The 19436-nt window shown below is 32.2% G+C and overlaps 1 protein-coding gene across 1 annotated transcript; it reads right to left on the bottom strand.

Annotated features, from left to right (window-relative positions):
• Nucleotides 1–5948: 5948 nt before the first annotated feature.
• Nucleotides 5949–13883, bottom strand: LOC126661446 (vicianin hydrolase-like). The gene is made up of 13 exons (XM_050355300.2): nt 13696–13883; nt 11131–11200; nt 10334–10392; nt 10173–10248; nt 10008–10085; nt 9821–9908; nt 9317–9569; nt 8416–8534; nt 7742–7959; nt 7640–7671; nt 6952–7054; nt 6728–6836; nt 5949–6280 (listed from the first exon to the last, which is right to left on the bottom strand). Exons 1-13 carry the CDS (start codon nt 13861–13863, stop codon nt 6112–6114), a joined length of 1542 nt encoding a protein of 513 aa, XP_050211257.1. The 5' UTR covers nt 13864–13883; the 3' UTR covers nt 5949–6111.
• Nucleotides 13884–19436: the final 5553 nt, after the last annotated feature.

The raw sequence follows: 19436 nt of genomic DNA, 5'->3' as shown, positions 1-19436 counted from the left end.
TTTCCAATTGAAAGTTTGAGTTTGTTCGGTACGTTGCATCCCCAAATTTTTTTCTAAGTGTTTGCTGTTAGGTATGGTACTGATGTTGCGGCATTTCCTATGTGTTCTACATTGTTCTCCTGAATAAGAAGGTTGTACCCAAATTTTACGGTGTATTGGTCATCTCTGTTATGATGCCATATAAATTTGTCATGGGATAAATGAAACAATACGGGGATGCTCAGGATTGCTTCAGCATTATTCTCATCAAATAGGTTTTTAATTGTTGTGCTATCTCATTTTGTATTTTCTTTGTTAATTAGGTCTACCACCTTTATCCGAACCCTCTCTTCTGATATGCCGTTTTTCAGCCTTGGTCTGAAAGGATATTTAGTTGGTATCCATGGGTCTCTCAGAGTGCGTATGTTGGTGCCTGAGTTTATCTGCCATCTCGTTCCTTTTTTTAGGAGTTTAATTCCGTGAAGAAGGCTTTGCAATCCCCATGATGGGTTATAGCCTTTGGAAGCCTGCAGAAAGCTGGTTTCTGAAAAGTATCTAGCTTTTAAAATACTGAAAAGTACTGAATCTCTATTGTTGAGGATGCGCCACGCTTTCTTTTCTAGCGGGGCTTGGTTGAAGGCTCATAATTCCTTAAATCCCTTACCTCCTTCCCAATTACTTTTCCATAATTTCTCCCAGGAAATCCATGCAATTTTCTGTCGCTCTCCCACCTGACCCTACCAGAAGTGAATTATTACTTGGTTTACCCTATGACAAAGGGATAAAGGGAGTCTGAATGCCATCATAGAATAGATTGGGATGGCAGCGAGGACTGCTTTAATTAGAATTTATTTTCCTCCTTGGGAAAGAAACTTCTCCTTCCATCCTACAAGGCTTTCATTAGAATTTCTTCTCCTTCTTATAAGGTTTTATATTTTCAGGGGAGGATTTTTGAAGGAAGGCCTATGTACTTATCTTCATTGCCCATGTGGGTGACCTGGATAGTTGCAGTGTATCGTTCTCTTCAGTGCCTTGGCATGTTTTTGCTAAAGCATATTGAAGATTTGTTGTAATTTATTTCTTGACCACTGATTCTCACATATTGTTTTAAATTGCCTTGGATCATTTTTACTGCCTCTGGTGTGGATTTTGCAAATATCAGTGAGTCGTCTTCAAAGAAGATATAGCTTACCGATGGACATCCGCTGTTTAAATGAACACCCTTCAACCTGTTCTCATGTTCTACCTTTGTTAATAGGTGTGAGAAGCCTTCTACACATAGTGCAAACAATAGTGGGGACAAGGGATCTCCTTGCCTTAAGCCCCTTTTTGGTCTGAAGTAGTCAGTTGGATTTCCATTAATTTTGATCGAGTATATGACTGTAGACACGTATTTAATAATCCAGCTAACAAATTGTTCCACAAACCCTAAGCTAACATAATGACCTTTATGTATTTCCACTCTACCCTATCGTACGTCTTGCTGATATCTAGTTTTAGAGCTTGGTATTCCTTTAATCATGTTCTCTTATTCTTCAGGTAATGAAACAATTCATGTGCTATTAGAATATTATCTAAAATGGATCTACCTTTGATGAAGGCATTATCATAATAGATGGTAGCACTTTCTGAAGTCTGTTTACTAGGATTTTAGAAATAATTTTATAGTAGACAAAATATAGGCTGATGGGGCAGAGATATGATACATTTGATGGGTTAAGGATCTTCGGGATCAAAGCAATTAATGTGTGGTTTAGGCTTTTCAGAAGTCTTCCAATACTAAAAACATTTTTAATGGATTAGCAAATATCTCTTTGGATAATGTTCCATTAGTGTTGAGCCAGTGAATCCATCATAGCCCGGAGCTTTAGATGGATTAATGGAGAAAATTACTTCTGTTATTTCTATGTGTGTGATTGTTGCTGTTAAATTTGCGTTCATGGAGCCTGACACCTATTATGAGAATGAACTTAGCATTTCTGTTGTGGGTGGCTGTTTGTTGAAGTGTAAAGTTACATTGACACCTATATAATTACATTGACACCTATATAATTACATTGACTTTCTCCGGTTTTGTGTGCCAAACTTGGTCATTTGAATAAATCCTTGAGATCATATTTTCACGCTGCCATTATTTTGTCTTTGTGTGGAAGAACTTTGTATTCTTGTCTCCCTACTTTAACCAATCATGTCTTGCCTTCTGGGCCAATATATTTCTTCTTCTGTATACACTATAGTTAGTTGTTTTTCCAACTCTCTAATTGTGATCCAGCCATCGTAGATCCTCCCATAGCTCTGTGTTCTATGATTTTGTTGGACAATCCTCTATTTTAATCTTGGAGTTGGTTTTGATAGTTCCATACCATGTTTTAGTCTCCTTTCGGGTCATTTTGAGTTTTGGATGTACTTGGAACATCTTTGTACCTTGAATATCCTTGCTCCACACTTCTTTGATCATATCTGTTACTAGTTCTTGTCCATCTTTTTTCAAAAACAAATTGTCGACCCTTCCTAGTACCTTCTTTTGATGTGGTTAACAAAATGGGTTTGTGATCTGATCCAATGTCGGCCAGATGCTCTACTGTTGTAATTAGGTATGAAAACTGCCAATCAAAGTTTGAGATGAATCTATCGAATCTCACTTGAATCATGTTTGGCATGTTGTAATTAGATATGAAAATCTTGGACCTATGTAACCCAAATCTAGCAAGAGCATGGTATTCAAAAAATAATGGAAATCCTTGTTATGTCTATAGGAGTATTCATTTCCCCCTTGTTTCTCGGAAGGATCTATCAAAGTACTGAAGTCACAAAACGAATACGAACTAAGGAGACTCTTTTTATTGTAATATAGTAATTCCAACTACCATTTGCGTATATTGACCTTCAAATTTAGATAACAAAAAACAATATCAAAAGCATCAATCTTATAATCTTCTACTGATGCTATAATGAAGAAGGGGGCAGATTGGTGAATGTGTAGTTTGCATTCCTTCTTCCAAAAAAGAGATAAACCTCCCGATAATCCATTAGAGTTTACCACAAAACTATTTTCAAAATCCAGATTATTTGTCAGTGTTTTCACTCGTTGCTCGCAGTTCTTAGTTTCCTTTAGGAACAAAATCTTTGGGGAATTAATTTTACATACCTTTTCAAGTACTGGACTGTCTAGGGGACCTCAAACCCTGACAGTTCCAAGAAATGATCCTCATTCTGCCCCTAGGGGCCTTTTTGGGTCGGCCTCCTGAACCCTTAGATAGCTTGCTATGTTTGTGTCTCACTTATTTTCTTTGTTGTGCCCTTCTTGACCATTATAGTGCTTCAAATTTTCCTCTAGGATATGAGCTGGTGATGTGGCTTCTAGAGCTGCTCTTGTTTCCTCTACCAGGAATAAGTAATCTACAGACTTGGACTTTGGTCTTTCTTTATAGCAGCGTGTGGTATTCAGGTCAAAGCTGTTATCATGGCTCTTTCTTTTACGCTCTATGTGTTCCATCATGGATGTGTGCACTGTGTGTATGGCCAGTTGAGTTGTTATGTTTCTTGTCATTTTCTTCTAGGTGCCTTTGTTGTGTTGAGAAGTGGCAATTGGTGTTATTGATTGGTTTTGTTCTTGATTTATATCTACAAAACAGGATGGTCATGACATGTTTCCTGGATTGATCTCCTCCATCAATGTTCTTATCTCATCTTTGTCTGTCTGTGATAAATACTGATCATCGTGGAGGTTCTCATTGTGATTGGGGTTAACCGTTTCACCGCCAGTTCATATTGCTCCTCAAGTGACAGAGTTGGAGCTCGACCCTTTTTCTTGTATTTGCCCTGGAGTTTTGGGTTCAGAAGATGTAGAAGTCCTTGAGGAAGACATCCTTAGTTGTTCCCTTCCTGGAGGCTCTCTTGTTAATTTCTAGCAATATTTTGGCTCCTGGGTTGTGCATCATTGTTTGAAGGTATAGCCATTAGACTTGGAGTCTCTACAAAGCCAGATTGGCAAAGACCTCAGCCTATCCCAATTGCTGATAAGAGGAGGCCACTTTTGTCCATGCTATCCATTATGATATTTTCATTCTCTCTTGCTTCTTGACCTCTCATAAGTTGTAGATTATTGCTCCTAAGGATATCACTGATGTAACCAGACTCAATGTTCTCAATGGGACCCCTGAGAGCTTTTGTTGTGTTCTAGGTACTTACCGATTGATTTTCCCGGTTGGATTGTGCTATGCCTCTTGTGGTGTGAGCAGTAATTGTCCTTGATGGATTACTGGCTTGCCTTGTTTGCAATGAACAAGTGAGAGTTGACTGTTGTGGAGAAGTTTGTTTGTGTTCATTTTGGGGATGAAATTTGGTGTACTAGAGTAGGATAGCCCATTTGCTTCATGTTACTCCAAAGTGTGGAATTTGTGTATAGAGTGTCCAAAAATTCCACAATAGTAGCATAGATCTGTGAGCTTTTCATATTTGAAATCCACCCATAGTTCTAATTTGTTAGAGAAACCTCTTGGTACGGGAATATGGATGTTCACCTATTCTTTAAATATCAAGATGTGTTACCTCCATAGTGTAACATGAGGGTTGATGTCTGCCTCAAAGTACAAGTAGAAAAGGCTACCTATGCTTTGTGCATTTTCTTCTATAATATAATTCGATGGAAGGCCTATGGCCTACACCCAGAAGGTAGTTGAATCAAACCTTACACTTGCCAAAAGGATGTTCCCTGGACATTCCTTAATTACAATCAGCTGGTTTTGGATGCTCCATGGCCTTTCTGCAAGTATATAGTCATAGTTTTCCTTATGCGAGAGTTTCATTGTAAAAATATTCTCTGAGTATCTGGCTATCGATATTTCTCCACGCAGCCTCCAAAATTCCTCGATCATGTTTTGAATGGTGTGAGAACTGTATCACTTGTGGATGGCCAAAACTTTTGCCGCCAGCATTAGTCTTGGCTCCTGTGCTTCTAGCTGAGTGTTTCGCTTGAGAGTCATGCATGGATCAGTGATGTGTATGTGTTGGGTCCTATTGATTATTTCTTATGGTGGTTTCTGGTTCATTGGGTTGTCACCAATATGAATATTGTTCCCCCCTGTATTGATTTCAGATTGTATGATCTGTTGGGGAACAGAATCAGCTGCGTGCCTTACTATTTAGTAAGCTAGAGCTACACCCATTCGGTTTGTAGTTGAGCTTTCACCTCTGAAAATTGGTGGTCGACTAGCCATTTCTACATACGATACCTTTCCTCCCATAGCTTGTTGCCTTCCATTGTTTGCGAGTTCTGCTATAGCAAGTAACTCATTCTCCCCCATTCCTTCATTTTCGGGTTTTGTCTTTTTAGGGGTTGCTGCTCTTGGTTTTGGTAGAGGTTTAGGGTTTAGGGTGATCTCTTATCTTTCCATGATTGGTTTTTCCGCTCATGCACGAGTGTAACCGTTATTTGCTGGATTGAGGCACCATTCATCTTCTCTTGGGTAATGAAGTTGTGCATGAGTTTGATTTCACGATACCAAAGTGATGATTATTTTTTTGGGTGGGCTATTCTGTAATTGATATTAAGATATTTGGGGATTTTAGAACGAATACAAAGCATTTTTTCCATGGGTAGAAAAGCATATCACCTGATCATAAATCTTTTTAGTTAAGTTGAAAGTGGTTATTGTGATGAAAGGTTGCCGTGGTGGCGCTACACGGTGGTTTTAAAGCGCTAATTTACTTTTTCGGCGATAAACTCTAATTTTTAGGGAGAGATTGATTTCTTTTGAATACTCAAAATCGAACCGCACATTCCAGCTGCACTGTATCAAGTTCGACTTTGAGTTTTATTGTTAAAACACACAAATTTTTTATATTAGTTATTTATAAATCAGATTTATAAATTAAAACATATTAAATAGTTCCGATTCCGGTGCGCGTCTCAATTCGATCACAACAATTTCCAATTATATCAATTTGGGGGTGAATAGGCGCTTACATTGAAACCCAAAGACAATAGATGTAGATTAATTAAAGAAATCCAAAGTGCATACATAGATAAGACACACAATGTTTAGGATAGAACATAAAAGGCAACTACATTGCCATTATTGGAAGATACACCCAGAGAAACGAACAGTTCAAATTCCTGTTGGCCAGGTGCTAGTGAAGAAGGAACATTTGGAACCAATAAGCAGAATATTTCATATACCTTTTGAGTTTGTCCTTGAAATCAACATAAATCATCCCAAACCGGACGGTAAATCCAGCATCCCATTCAAAATCATCCAGAAAACACCATGCATAGTATCCCTTCACATTGGCTCCCTCCCTGAACCACAATAATTATTGTACTCTAAAAGTTGTGCATTTAATTATTTAAGGTCTAATATCTTTAAAAAATCTGATCTTTCATCCCCTTTTCAATACTATTATAACGTTATAAATCAGTCAATTTTATTCTATCTATTTTCATTTAATTGTACCCTAAAGCATAAAATTGACCTTTTTTTATTTGGCAAAAATTCACTAAATTGATCCTTTTTGCATTAAATTAACTTTACATATTAAATTTACCATTTTTTAAGAATTCTTTTGAAATTTTGTCAAATTTAAGGTTAATTTTATATTTTAGGATACAATTGAAATAAAAAAATAAAGAATGGGGTAAAATTGACAAATTTTCAATGTCAGAATAGAATTGAAAAGGGATAAAAGTTCGGGATTTTTTAAAGCGTTATCTAATTATGAATATGTAACAATACAATAATTGAGTTACTTGATTGCTTTGAGTAGATATGTCAAATGGGAGTGATAGTATCTTATCCTTAAGGCATCCTTACGAGCTTCTTCCACTGACAGCGATGCATTATTTGCATCCGCTAGCCCTACCCAATTATTCAACAATTATTTATTAGTTGTTTTTTTTTTACACAATTATTTATTAGTTTGTTTCCACATGAAATTATTTTATTTATATTAGAGAAATTTAAATTTAGTTACCATTCTCTGTGATGAAAATGGGTGGATTCTTGTAATTATTTTTTATATAGACCATCAGGTGGTAAATTCCCTGCGGGTACACGTATAGCCAGCTCAATGCTGTCTGCAACACACAAATCAAAATGAATTATTGATGTGATTTTAAAATTAATAAACAATTAGATTTAAAATCTGAATAGTGGGACTCCATATTTTTATTCATTAAAAAAATATATAAATAGTGGGATTTTTGTAATTCTGTCATAATATAAAGATATTGCCAGTTAAACAATTTCTAATTCAATTCAATTAAAAACAAGCCAAAAATAATACCATCATTTTTGGGCGAAATTTATTTGTTTAGACCTTCACATTTGCATTTTCAATTTTTAATTGATATGTTTAATTTTATTAATTATATATAGGAATTTTTATTTTTAATATGTAAGTCTTTACTTTAGAGAGAGTTAGTTTTTGATCAGATAAAGTTTAATAAAGATCGTTTTTCTTTTATCTCAAAGTCCAAATTTTACAAATCAACGATTATTCGCCGTCTAATTTCTCATATTTTTTGAATTCACAGATTTAGAAAGTCATCGTGTAATATCAATTTAAGCAATATTTATATTTGATAGTTTTATCAAATTCCCGTGAATTTTTAACTAATTAATTCATTATAAAATAAAATTAATATGAAGACAATGCGTACCGGGGTACCGATAAGAACTCCAGCCTTTGCAACTGCAGGGAAATATGAGCAAAGAAATTAATGAAACAGATTGGCAGGAAATTAAGGGTTTGAGGTTAGTACCGGAGAGAATAGTTTGACTATCAGTGTTCCAGCTATGGTTGGCAGTGGCAGGTACTGGATTATTTGATACAAAATTTGTGGTGTAATAATTTACTCCTAAATAATCCAATGATCCTTTTACCAATTCTGATTCTTTTTTTGTAAATTTGGGCAACCGATTTCCCACCAGATTTTTCATTGTCTCTGGATAATCACCATATGTAATTGGATGGGCAAACCTACATGCCAAAATTATAAAAATATATTACAAAATTTAAATATTTTTTAATATTTGATTGCTAATTGCTACTCTTTCTGATCTATAATATTTGTCGCATTTGAGAAATTTTGTTGGTTCATAATATTTGTCATGTCATAATATTAAGAGAGTATTAATTGCTATTTTACCATGTTTGCACTCCATTAATTTATTAAAAGAATATAATAAACAAATAAAAATGGTAGTTAAAAATGTAAACAAGTTTCAATATCGGGTTAACTTGGTAAAAATATTTACAAATTAAAACATATTAGTTGTTTTTTTATAGTTCTTGTACCAAAACCAAATGCGATAAATATTATGAACCGGAGAGAGTATTAAATATAATAACCATGTTCTTTGATTTTGGTATAAAAAGGACTAAAATGTAAACTATAATGTAAATTGGGGGCCTGGTAATAATCTTGAGACTTACCAACCGAACATGAAATCTACTTCTCTGAGGGTTGCATTTTGGTCAGCCTCTGATGCTGGTGATATTGGCAAAAACCAATTGGTTACTATTGTGATCCCAATCTTTCCCTTTTGTGTTGCCTGCACAAGTTTGATATATCCAAATAAATGAGACTCAAATAAAATTTATTTCCATTTTTTTACTTAGATTTTGACATTGAAATACGATAAAATAAAATATTTCAAGTTTCAGTAAATATAACAAACATTTGTTTATAGTATTTCTATAGAAATGATTCAAATTTATTTAATACAATTTATTAGGTTAAAATTTTACCTATGTTCCATTTGTTTGTTATTTTTTTAATTTTCACACGTATTAGAAAAAAAATTAAATATTACAAATATATATTTTTTATCCCTTATTCTTTTCTGGAAATATAAGATAGATAAATATGTTATTGATTTTATTGATTTTATTCATATATATATATAATTGTTTTGAGACATAATTTTTTTTAAAAAAATAACAAAGAAATTGAGACTGAAAAATATTTTTTCTGTTTGTTGTCCTAATTTTTTTTGTTATTTCTTTTGAGTAACTGGGGAGTGAGAAGAGTTTATGGAAAAAATTCAACCTACAATATTAGTAGTTTGCTCTTCAACACTTATAATATATGAGATATAATTCATTAGTTTAAAAAATTATATTTAAAGCAGCAATAATCTTCATAATCATTTGAACTTTTAATATATTGTATTAACAAGAGACAAGGATTGAGCAACAACTGAATTTAATTAATTACTAGTTTAGCTGGCACTATATCAGATTTTTTTAATATATAAAAAAATGGCTGTGCAATTATTTTCAAAATAAAATTTTCCAGAAGTAATGTCTTAGAAATAAAAGAAAATGTAGGAACCTGATATTTGGTCTTGTACAAGTTAACAGCAGCAGCATGTGAAAGAATCAAGTGATGAGCCACTAGATAAGGCTCTGTAGAAGAGTCACCGGCGGCACAGTTTCCGACGTACTTAGAGCATCGGCCGGGTGCAAATGAACCTCCGTTATAACCATTTATGCTATATGAATAAGGCTCATTCAACGTGCACCAATGCTTCACTCGATCTCCAAATGTTTTAAACACGAAGTCCACATAATCTCGAAAATCATCCCTAATAATCATTTGAATTTTCATTAGTAACGAATTTTAAGCTATTTAAGTTTTGGCATTATTGTTAAACAATTCCGTATTCCACACTAACGGCCCATGGAATACTCCTATTTTATTTTCGTGACGGGAGGACCTAATGTTTAAAAAATAAAAAATATAAAGATTCAATCTTAACAAATAAAAGAAATTATCTAATTAAAAAAATAGCCAATTAATCTATGAAGAATATGGTAACACGATGTTAGAACTTACACTACATTAGGACTTCGAAAGCCATTATATTCATCTTCAAGTGCTTGTGGAAGATCCCAATGAAACAATGTTACAAATGGTATTAAACCTATAATTATAATCAAGAAATTAATATTATTAGCGATGAAATTCAACATTTGAAATTCCTAAATTATTTAATAAATTGAATGAACACTGTCCCAAATACCTCTAGCAATAAGGTAATCGATGAGATCATTGTAAAATTTGACACCTTTTGGATTAATTCCACCACTAACTTTTCCCTCTATAAATAAAAGTAACAAAAAATTGATTAATTAAAATTAAACATCTAGAAATCAATTTTAATATTAATTAATTAATTATATCTTACTGGGTAATACTCTAGACCAAGAGATGGAGAATCTAAAGGAATCAAATCCAATTTTGTTCATCAAATGAATGTCTTGCTGCAAGGCAAAATAAATATTATTTAGTGGAAATTAGCATCACAAAATTTTAAAATAAATGTGATGTATAAGTTAGAGTGGAAACCTTGTAAAGATGATAAAAGTCATCAGCTACGTCTCCATTGCTTTGGTCCGCAATTTTCTCTGATAAAAGTTTTTATTAATTAATAAAGTTATTTTCTAAGAAATACGGCATCTAATAATATGCCCTCAGATTTCCTGCATGTGCCTGTTTGGACTAAAAAAATAGATCTATAGATATTGCTAATTCATATAAAATATATAGAATATAAAATCAAAAGATATAAATATACTAATATTGCTTAAATTGAATTTAAAATTCATAAGTATGTAGAAGTATTTTTTGAGTAATAAAAATTTAAGATAGCTAATCACATATAAATTTAATTTTTATATTTAAGAGGTGGATATTTAAATAATGGATATTGAAAAAAAATGAATTTTCAATGTAATGATTTTTTATAATTTTATTCAACCAAACAATTTTTATTTAAATTTATAAATTTTATAAAATTAATTAATTTGATCATAACGAAACCATGGTTTATTTATTATTATATGACTATATGATGAGCTGGCCGGGTGGCAATGTTGGAAATTTAGAATGAAAGTTTTAGGGTTTTGATTCCGACACTAGAGCTGGCAATGATAATTTTTTATAACTAATTTGATTGCCTTTTGATACTTCTAATTATTTATTGCTTTCCATATCACCCCATTGCACAATTGATGTGATATTTAATTATAATAAATAATTATTTAATAATTATTATATCTTTTATATATTTAAACTTTCCATCAAACTGATATAAAATAAGAAAAATAAAAAAAGTTAAGAGGGCCAAAGAGACAGAAAGAAACCAGGATGTTGATGTGTGAAATTGTCCCAAATACTTGGTCCCTTGCCATCAATATGGGCAGCTCCCTCAGACTTCATGCAAAAATAATCAGAAAAACAGAGAAAATAAATTAATAATCACAAAAAACACACAAGCACCAAAGCATATAGGAAACAACAACAACAACAAAAAACAAATGATGAAAAAAAATGAAACTGTACAAAAGTCGAGCTCAATCATAGAGATAATAATAAAATTATTATTGGAGATCTAATAATGTATAATTTTTTTCTATGATTGATTATTGGCAAAATCTATTTTAAAATTTTTGTACTTTTCGTTTTTTTCTTTATTTCGTTTTTTAGGCGTTTTTGTTACTTTACTTCATATTTATACTTGACCTTTTCTTAATAAAAGTGTGGAAATGTGAGGGATCAGATAAAATTATTTCTGAAAATACAGAAAAAAAATTAAAAAAACTAAAATTTATGAAATTATTTTTTGTAAGTACAAGAATCAAGTAAAAAAACAAAAACCCTTAGAGGATAAAAATAAAAGGTACAGGTATCTTAAAATAGTTAATCTTTTTTTTTAGAGAAAAAATAGTTAACATTTAATTATTTGATATTGTTATTAAATAAACAATATAATAGAATTTAGATGAAAAAATTACCTATACACATTATCGCACGTGACTATCTAAAGAACTAAAATGTAAATGACTGTCTAGCTTCATCTAATTTTGTGCTCAAATATTAATCTAGACTAGTTGTGTCCAATCTGTTAGATCAATATATAGTTGAACTCTAAATTTTTTTATCATACAAATTCTTTTTTTAACAAAGATAAAATTTAATTATTTTAATAGTTAATGGTTAGTAGCTAAACTTTTAAATAGTTTTAAAGTATTTATTCTACTAAAACTCTAAACCAAAACCTCAGAAATAGACAATTGTTTAACCACTTCAAATAGATGGCCTTTATCATATAAATTCTGCTACTCAAAATTGAAAATGCTCATTGAGATTTTTTATATCTGATCTTTATGTAGAAATTTCAGATTTAGGAAAAACTTTATATATATATATATAACTGAATTTAATATGCTCTTATGTTACCTCTACTATCAAGTGGCCGAATCAGAAATTTCATTCAGGTGGAGAATATTTTTATTGGACGCGTCTTCAGCTGTTTTTATACCGAATAATATGTTACTTGATTTTATTTTAAAAAAGTTCTATAAAACGTCACAATGTATAGACCTAATAACATGTTGTTTGACCTATTTTTTCAAAAAAATTAGACCAAACGGTATTGCTGTGTGACTCAAATTTTTCAAAACGTTTGTTTGATCTTTTTAAAATAATTGTTGGACATTTATCCATTTTTAATATTTCGGAATCAGAATGGAGTGACTATCAACAATGGTTATATCAAAAATGAAACTAATAGACATGACACATTATCAATTTATTAGACTGCTAATTATATTAGACTCTCGCAATAATTAAACTATAAAAAGCATATTAAGTTAAAAATAATTGTTCGACATTTATCCATTTTTAATATTAAACTATATAAAGCATATTTGTTAAAAAGATTTCCTAAAAAATCTGACTTTTTAATATCAGATTGCATAATGTATGTGTGGGTCTAACGAGAGTCTATTTTTTAGTGTCCATAGACAGTCGGACTTTAAATAAAAATGCACGTTTTCTTGTTCTATATATGTGTCTAGCCTTCATTATTTTCTGTCGGCTACAATCCAATGATCAAAACATTGAGACATGTTTTTATCAATTCCAACAAATTTGTTTACTTTAATCAATTATGGTGTGACTAGAAAATTTTAGGTAAAATATCTTTATATGTTATTATTTAAAAATTTAACTTATATTTCAAAAAGACTGTAAATATTTTAGGGACATGTTGAATAAATAATAAATCAAATTGACACTATTGATAAAAAATAATAAATAAAAAAAAAGAAAAAAGGTCATTTATGCCTTTAATGTTTGCCTACAGAATCAAGTGAGCTCCTAACATTCGGAAATGTTCAAATATATTCCTAACGTCTTAAAAAGTGAACAACTATGCCCCAATTTTGACTCATAAATGAAACGTTGGGTGTCTGGTTATCAAAATCGGAGGGACTGGTATATTTAAAATTTTTCGGATATTAAGGGTTTACTTGATCATCGAAACCAATCTTACAGGCATAAATGACCTTTTTTTCTATAAAAATATACAATTGTTCAAGTACATGAGTGAATGCAAACTCAACTAATGCAATTGATAAGACTTGACTATAACACAAATGAAATTCATTAAGTTAGACTATAATTAATGATACTTAAATATTTAATTAAAATTTAATAAAAGTACACAAACATCGAAATATTTTAGGTCATTACCCATGATTACATTACATGACTTATTATTTTGCTATATTATTTCACTACGTGGAGAAGAAAAATAGGTAGCACAACTACAAAATTTATGGATTGTACATTTTCAAAATTACCAAAATGCAGTAGAAGATGAAATGATGGTAAAATGTGGTGAAAGAATAGAAATGAAATGAGACCTGGTAAGCAGCTGAACCAGTTCCAAAAATGAAACCAGAAGGGAAAGAAGTGCGGTTAAATGAGATTTTGAGTTGCGCTGGCGGGGCGCCATTGGTGCTGCCCACTAAGCCAGCAAACATTACTAGGCAACACAAGAGAATGCCACATTGAGATGCCATTTCTTTCATCTTTTCTTCACTTCAAACCTCTATTATTTATACTAAAGTATGCTTACCAATATCTATACCCTTTCCATTTTTTATTTTATAAATAATTATGGAGTGCACACCAATCATCACATTTTTAAAATTATTATTCTATGATGAATAAATTATTATAGTTTCTCATAACGTAGTAATGATACATATGAGGGCGAAACAATCTCACTAGAATAGAGTATTGTTACGGAGCGGGATTTAAGGGTCGCTCATATTTATAGTTGGCTTTGGATCTGGAAATGTTTGTATAATTAGAGCCGCCATTTAATTCAATTAGAAAATGTCTTTTGTACTAATAAGATAACTTTACTCGCTTGTGAGTAAATTTATCGTGCATCAGACCAAAGACCGGATTTGTAGACCTTCCGAAATTTGTGTACTTGGCTTATCAGTTACTAGTTTATTTAGTGGACATATTCAATTATCTCATCTGAACAAACAATAGTAGTTCACAGGATATAATGTTTGAATTATAAACAATTCTGAAAGCAGTAAACACGTAAATTCACACATGACTTAATCTGGACTAACATTTAAGGTAAGTAGAAGATACTCTTAAGCATATATCTAACCTTAGTGGTGTCTATCATGTATCAAATAATGGCTGGTTTGGATATTATTTTATATGCACAAAGTCTAAACTAGATGTCTAAGTGTGTTTGCTTTTACTATTTAGTTATCTTAAATAACCTATACAAACGCTATTTACATTTTTCATGGTAGTTCTAGAGATATATAGGTGATTTGCTGGATTTGATTGATGATAAATTATAAAAACACCTAAACAACAAATATATTAGCATTTCTTAAACCTAAAAATCCAACTTAATTTTTACCTCAGCATGTTATCTATTTATTTTTTTACTCTATCAATTTTACTTTGTACTCCATATTTAATTTATATGTTTTATACACAGCAAACGTCTTTTTTTTTCTATTTCTTCATCTTCTTCAGATTTTTTAAAGAAAACTAACTAACAATTCAACAAATTAAATCAAAAAATTTCATTTCATAACAATTCAACAATTGATTTCTCTAATTCTATTATTATTTCTTAAAAATAGTTCTGAGTTTCAAATTTAGTTTTTGATCCGCTCGAATTTTTAAATTTGTAATCAAATTGGTTTAAATTTTGCTTCGAATTCATATCTATCGATCATAACTTTTTTCAAAAACAAATGTAAACTATTAATTTATTTATTTTTTGACTTGAAAATCTATTAAAAATGGTTTACGAAAAGATTTCAAACAATTTAGAAAATATTTAAAAGTTAAAAAATGTTTAAAACAATTTCAAAATATTAATAAAGGTTTTCAAAATACTATTTATAAAAAGGTTTCAAACAACTTACATAAATATTTGTGATAGTTTCAAACAATTTACAAAGATTTTAAAGAGTTTAGAAAAATTTCAAATGGTTTCTAAAAATAAATTCAAATAGTATCTAGAACATTTTGTAAAAATAGTTTCAAATAGTTTATAAAGATTTCAAACGGTTTCAAAAGGAACAATTTCAAATTAAGTACAAAATTTTCAAAACAATTTATAAAGGTTTTTAAAATACAGTTATAAAAGGGTTTCAAACAGTTTATAAATTTTTCTGAAACAGTTTAAAACATATACTAAAAACACAATTTGCAAAATTTATGTAAAACAACTTAAAAACAGTTTCAAACAGTTTATATGGTTGTAAACATATGAACAAAATCATCAATAATTGAAAATTAATAGATAAAAAAAATAAAAAAAGGAAGAAGAAGATTCAGAATAAGAGGATAAGGTAGTGGCGATGGCGAAATCATTACTTCAAAATCTTAAAGACAAATATGATCATTTTTTTCATCAGCGATCTTTCTTTTATATCTAAGACTATTTGTGTTATAGATTAAGTATTAAATAAATTATAGAAAATATAAATAATATTTGCTAAGAATTTTTATTAAAATGAAAGAAAAAAAATACAGAGAAAAGAATAACAAGAAGATGAGAACAAGAAGAAAAGAGGGAAGAAAATGGAAATAGAAGAAGAAAATAGAAAAAAAAAACGAAAGAGAAAAAGATATGAGATAAAAGATAAAAGATAAAAGATAAAAAAAAGGATAAAAATTGCACGTGTTAAAGTGAGGTAATTTTGCAAATAGAAAATAGACATAACTAGAGTAAAACTAAAAACATTAGAAAAATAGTAAAAAAATAAATTTTCAAAACTGAGGTACTGGATGCAAATAAGTTTATAATTTTAGTCTTTTCCGCAAATTCCTCTTGATTGATTTGATTACTAATTGTGAGCGGGGTTCGGGGGGCCGGTCGCCCAGACTTATGGCTGACTTCTTGATCTGGAAATGGATTTGAAAAATGGTAGTTCAACTAGGAAATACTTTCATACTGAATAGATAACCTTACTTGCATATGGGTAAGCTTATCGTGCATCGAACCAAAAGACCGGGTTCGTGGACCTTCCCGAGATTCATGTGCTTGACGTATCAATTAATCGCTTTATTTACGGGATATATTCGTTTTATTCTCATCTCAACATACAATTAGCTATACAAATGATATAATACTAGAAAAATAAACAAGTCTGAAAGCGTATAAACAAATAGACTCGCATATGACTCGATCTGGATTGCTCATGCGAAGCAAGTAGCAGATACTTCTAAGCATACATCTAAACCTGGCGGTTTCTAACAAATAGCAAAAGTCTGACTGGTCTGCATTAATTTCATGTACAAAGCCTAAACCGAAAGTCCAAGTTTGATTGATTTTATTAGGTGATCTTAAATGCCTTATACAACAATTTACTACATTTTTGTGGTAGTCCTAAAATGTCTACCTGGTTAGCTGCAATTGATTTGATTTAGCTAATTTAATGTGGTTAGTCATTTATCCTGTTAATATTTGGACTTAATATGCTTTTGAAATGCGGTAAAAATTGCAAACGTGCTCACATGCAGTTGGTACGCATACAAGGTGAGGAATACTTTTAAACCTCGTTGACAAACGTTTTGAGTGCCTGGCACTCGCGCAGGTTTAACTGCCGTTGTGGTCAGAACTGGTTCTCGGCCAATACATGTAAGTCGTCCGAATCTTCGATACGATTTTATCGGTTTGAACCAGTGTCACTTACGAGTTCGCGTGGTCTTGGAACTCGGCCAGGATGTGACTGGGTTCGCCGATTGTGGGCTTATGGGCCCGAATTATACTTTATCTTACATCAGTGGACTTCAAGGTCTGGATTATATCGGGTATGGCCCGTTGCAGTGCATAAAATTAAAATACATTAAATTCTCTACATCTGGGTTTAAATTGGGCTTAATTCCGTGCCCAAACGAGCCCAAAAACCAAATTGTAAATTCAGATCGAGGTTTGGAAGATTTGGGGAAAAAGTCCTAGGGAGCTGCGAAGCACACACGGTGTCGGCACTCATAGTGCTAGCGGCGGCATCGTGTACTTCCAGCTCCGGTAGTATAATCTGGCGGCGTCGGCAGTTCATCATGGTGGCGCTGGCGTCTGGGGCAGCAGAGACAACAGGTCTTTCTCAACTTCGTTCTCACTCGTTTTAGCTCCGTTTTTTGTGTAAAGATAGACAAAGATGCATAAAACAAAAAAAGGAAAACATAAAGAATATTCTAGGAGTGTTTAAAAGTTAATTAAACACCAAAAACATCAATTTACAATAGCTTTAAGAAGTAAAAATTCATGGCAAAAAGGTCAAAACACCATAAACATGCTCTCTAAGCATTTTAATTAACTAGGTTTCTGGATTTGAGCATACAAAACACATTAATTCTAGCTATTAACATTCTTTCTCATCAATTTTCACGGGATTTCATAAAAATATTGAATTTGACTATAATGGAAATTTTATGACAAAATTAACAAACAGTCTAAGCGTTCACCCTAATTCAAACAAATTCAGCAAATATAATAATCATGGCATATATGAAATATAGAGGGGCCTCAGAATTACCGGTTTGAGTCCTTGACTCGTTTACCTGCAAAGTGGATGCAGAATCCAACTTTGAATTTATGCAAGGCTGTTTCTTAGAAAAATAAAGCGTGTTTAGGTGTTTTTATGATTGGAATTGAGTACGATTCGGTGTGTGTGGTGCGAGGTTTGGCCTATGCTTGGGATTTTAAAGGGGGATTGAATTTTTGCTCTAGCATTTTTGGTGCTCTGGTCCGACCATTGGCTAAGTTTCTTAAGGCTGTTTATATAGAGGTGATTAGTTTTAGGGTTTACTTAAGGTAATTTACTGTTTTGTCTAGTTAGAATTTAGGTTAAGGTTGAAGAAGTGTTAAGTGATAAGTTATTACGATTAGGATTAGCTTTCAATTATTTACTTTAGAATTTTACTTTTAATAGATATGGACTTGCTAGCTAAGTGAAAAGATGATAAAAGTTTGTTTTGGTGCCTGAAAGTGTCAAAAAAGGTTTCTAAGAGCTTATGGGTTTATATATGATCAATTTTAGTTCGTTAAACTTGCAAATTTGCCCATAAACTTCTAAGATATCACAATTGGTCTAATTTCTGGACTTACACTACAATCTCTTTAAATTTTTATTGGCTATTTGTGGCTAATTACGTTTTAATCCTTCAAGTTTGCGGCTGTGCAATGATTATGCATGCTTAGGTTCAAGAAAGTAAATCGATAGCTCGTCATTCGGACATATTTTTATGGAAATCATCATTGGACGCTTCAGTCCCTTATCACGTTTTAACTATCCGGAAAGTAGGTGTCTACAGTTTGGCCCCTATTTAACAAGAATTGACAAAGTAACTTAATTCTTATTAAAGAAGTAACTCGCTGTTAGACAAGCGACAAGGATACTGCCCACCATCGAAGGGACTCGCCCACGTGGTGGTTTGGTAATGCCCTAGCCTAAGCATCACCTATCGTCGCGCATGACTCTGATTTCATGCCCCATGGTTCTGTGTACTCCACAACTAGCCGGGAGTAGGTCTTCTCAATTGTCCTAATGGTCGTTCATTGCACTTGAACTTCCCGTTGTGTGCCCCGTGCAGTGGAGCTATAAACTCTCAACATTCCTGAGAGTGATCCAGTGGCTTAGACCCCTGATAATTATCTTGTCCAGTACTTCTTAGGTTTTCAAAAGGGACAACATCCCCTTGGCCGTCCCAAGAGCCACCTTATTTCCTAGGTGCCTGGATTTATCTTGTTCGGACCCTCTCAGATTATTAAAGGGAACAACATCCCCTTGGCCATCCCAAGAGCCACCCTATTGCATAGGTGCATGGTTTCCGTAGTTATCCCACAACTAGCAAAAATGTCTGAAATTTATTTGAACTATTGCAGACAGTGTTCGGGGTGTCTTCTTGACTCTAAATTCTCCTCTGTTCGGAGTCTGGCACGTAGGGTTAGACCACTGCTATTGTGTTTTCCATGTACCGGATGGCGTGGCAATGTCTTTCTATCGTTGGCCGATTTGATCCCATCTGTTGGGCAATTTTTTCAAGTCTGATTACCTGGAAATTTTTGTGATTTCCATCCTCTGGGGTGTTTGTATTCCTGATTCTA

The sequence above is a fragment of the Mercurialis annua genome, linkage group LG8, assembly GCF_937616625.2.
Source record: "Mercurialis annua linkage group LG8, ddMerAnnu1.2, whole genome shotgun sequence".
NCBI lineage: Eukaryota > Viridiplantae > Streptophyta > Magnoliopsida > Malpighiales > Euphorbiaceae > Mercurialis > Mercurialis annua.
This window is presented reverse-complemented; position numbering and strand designations above follow the sequence as displayed.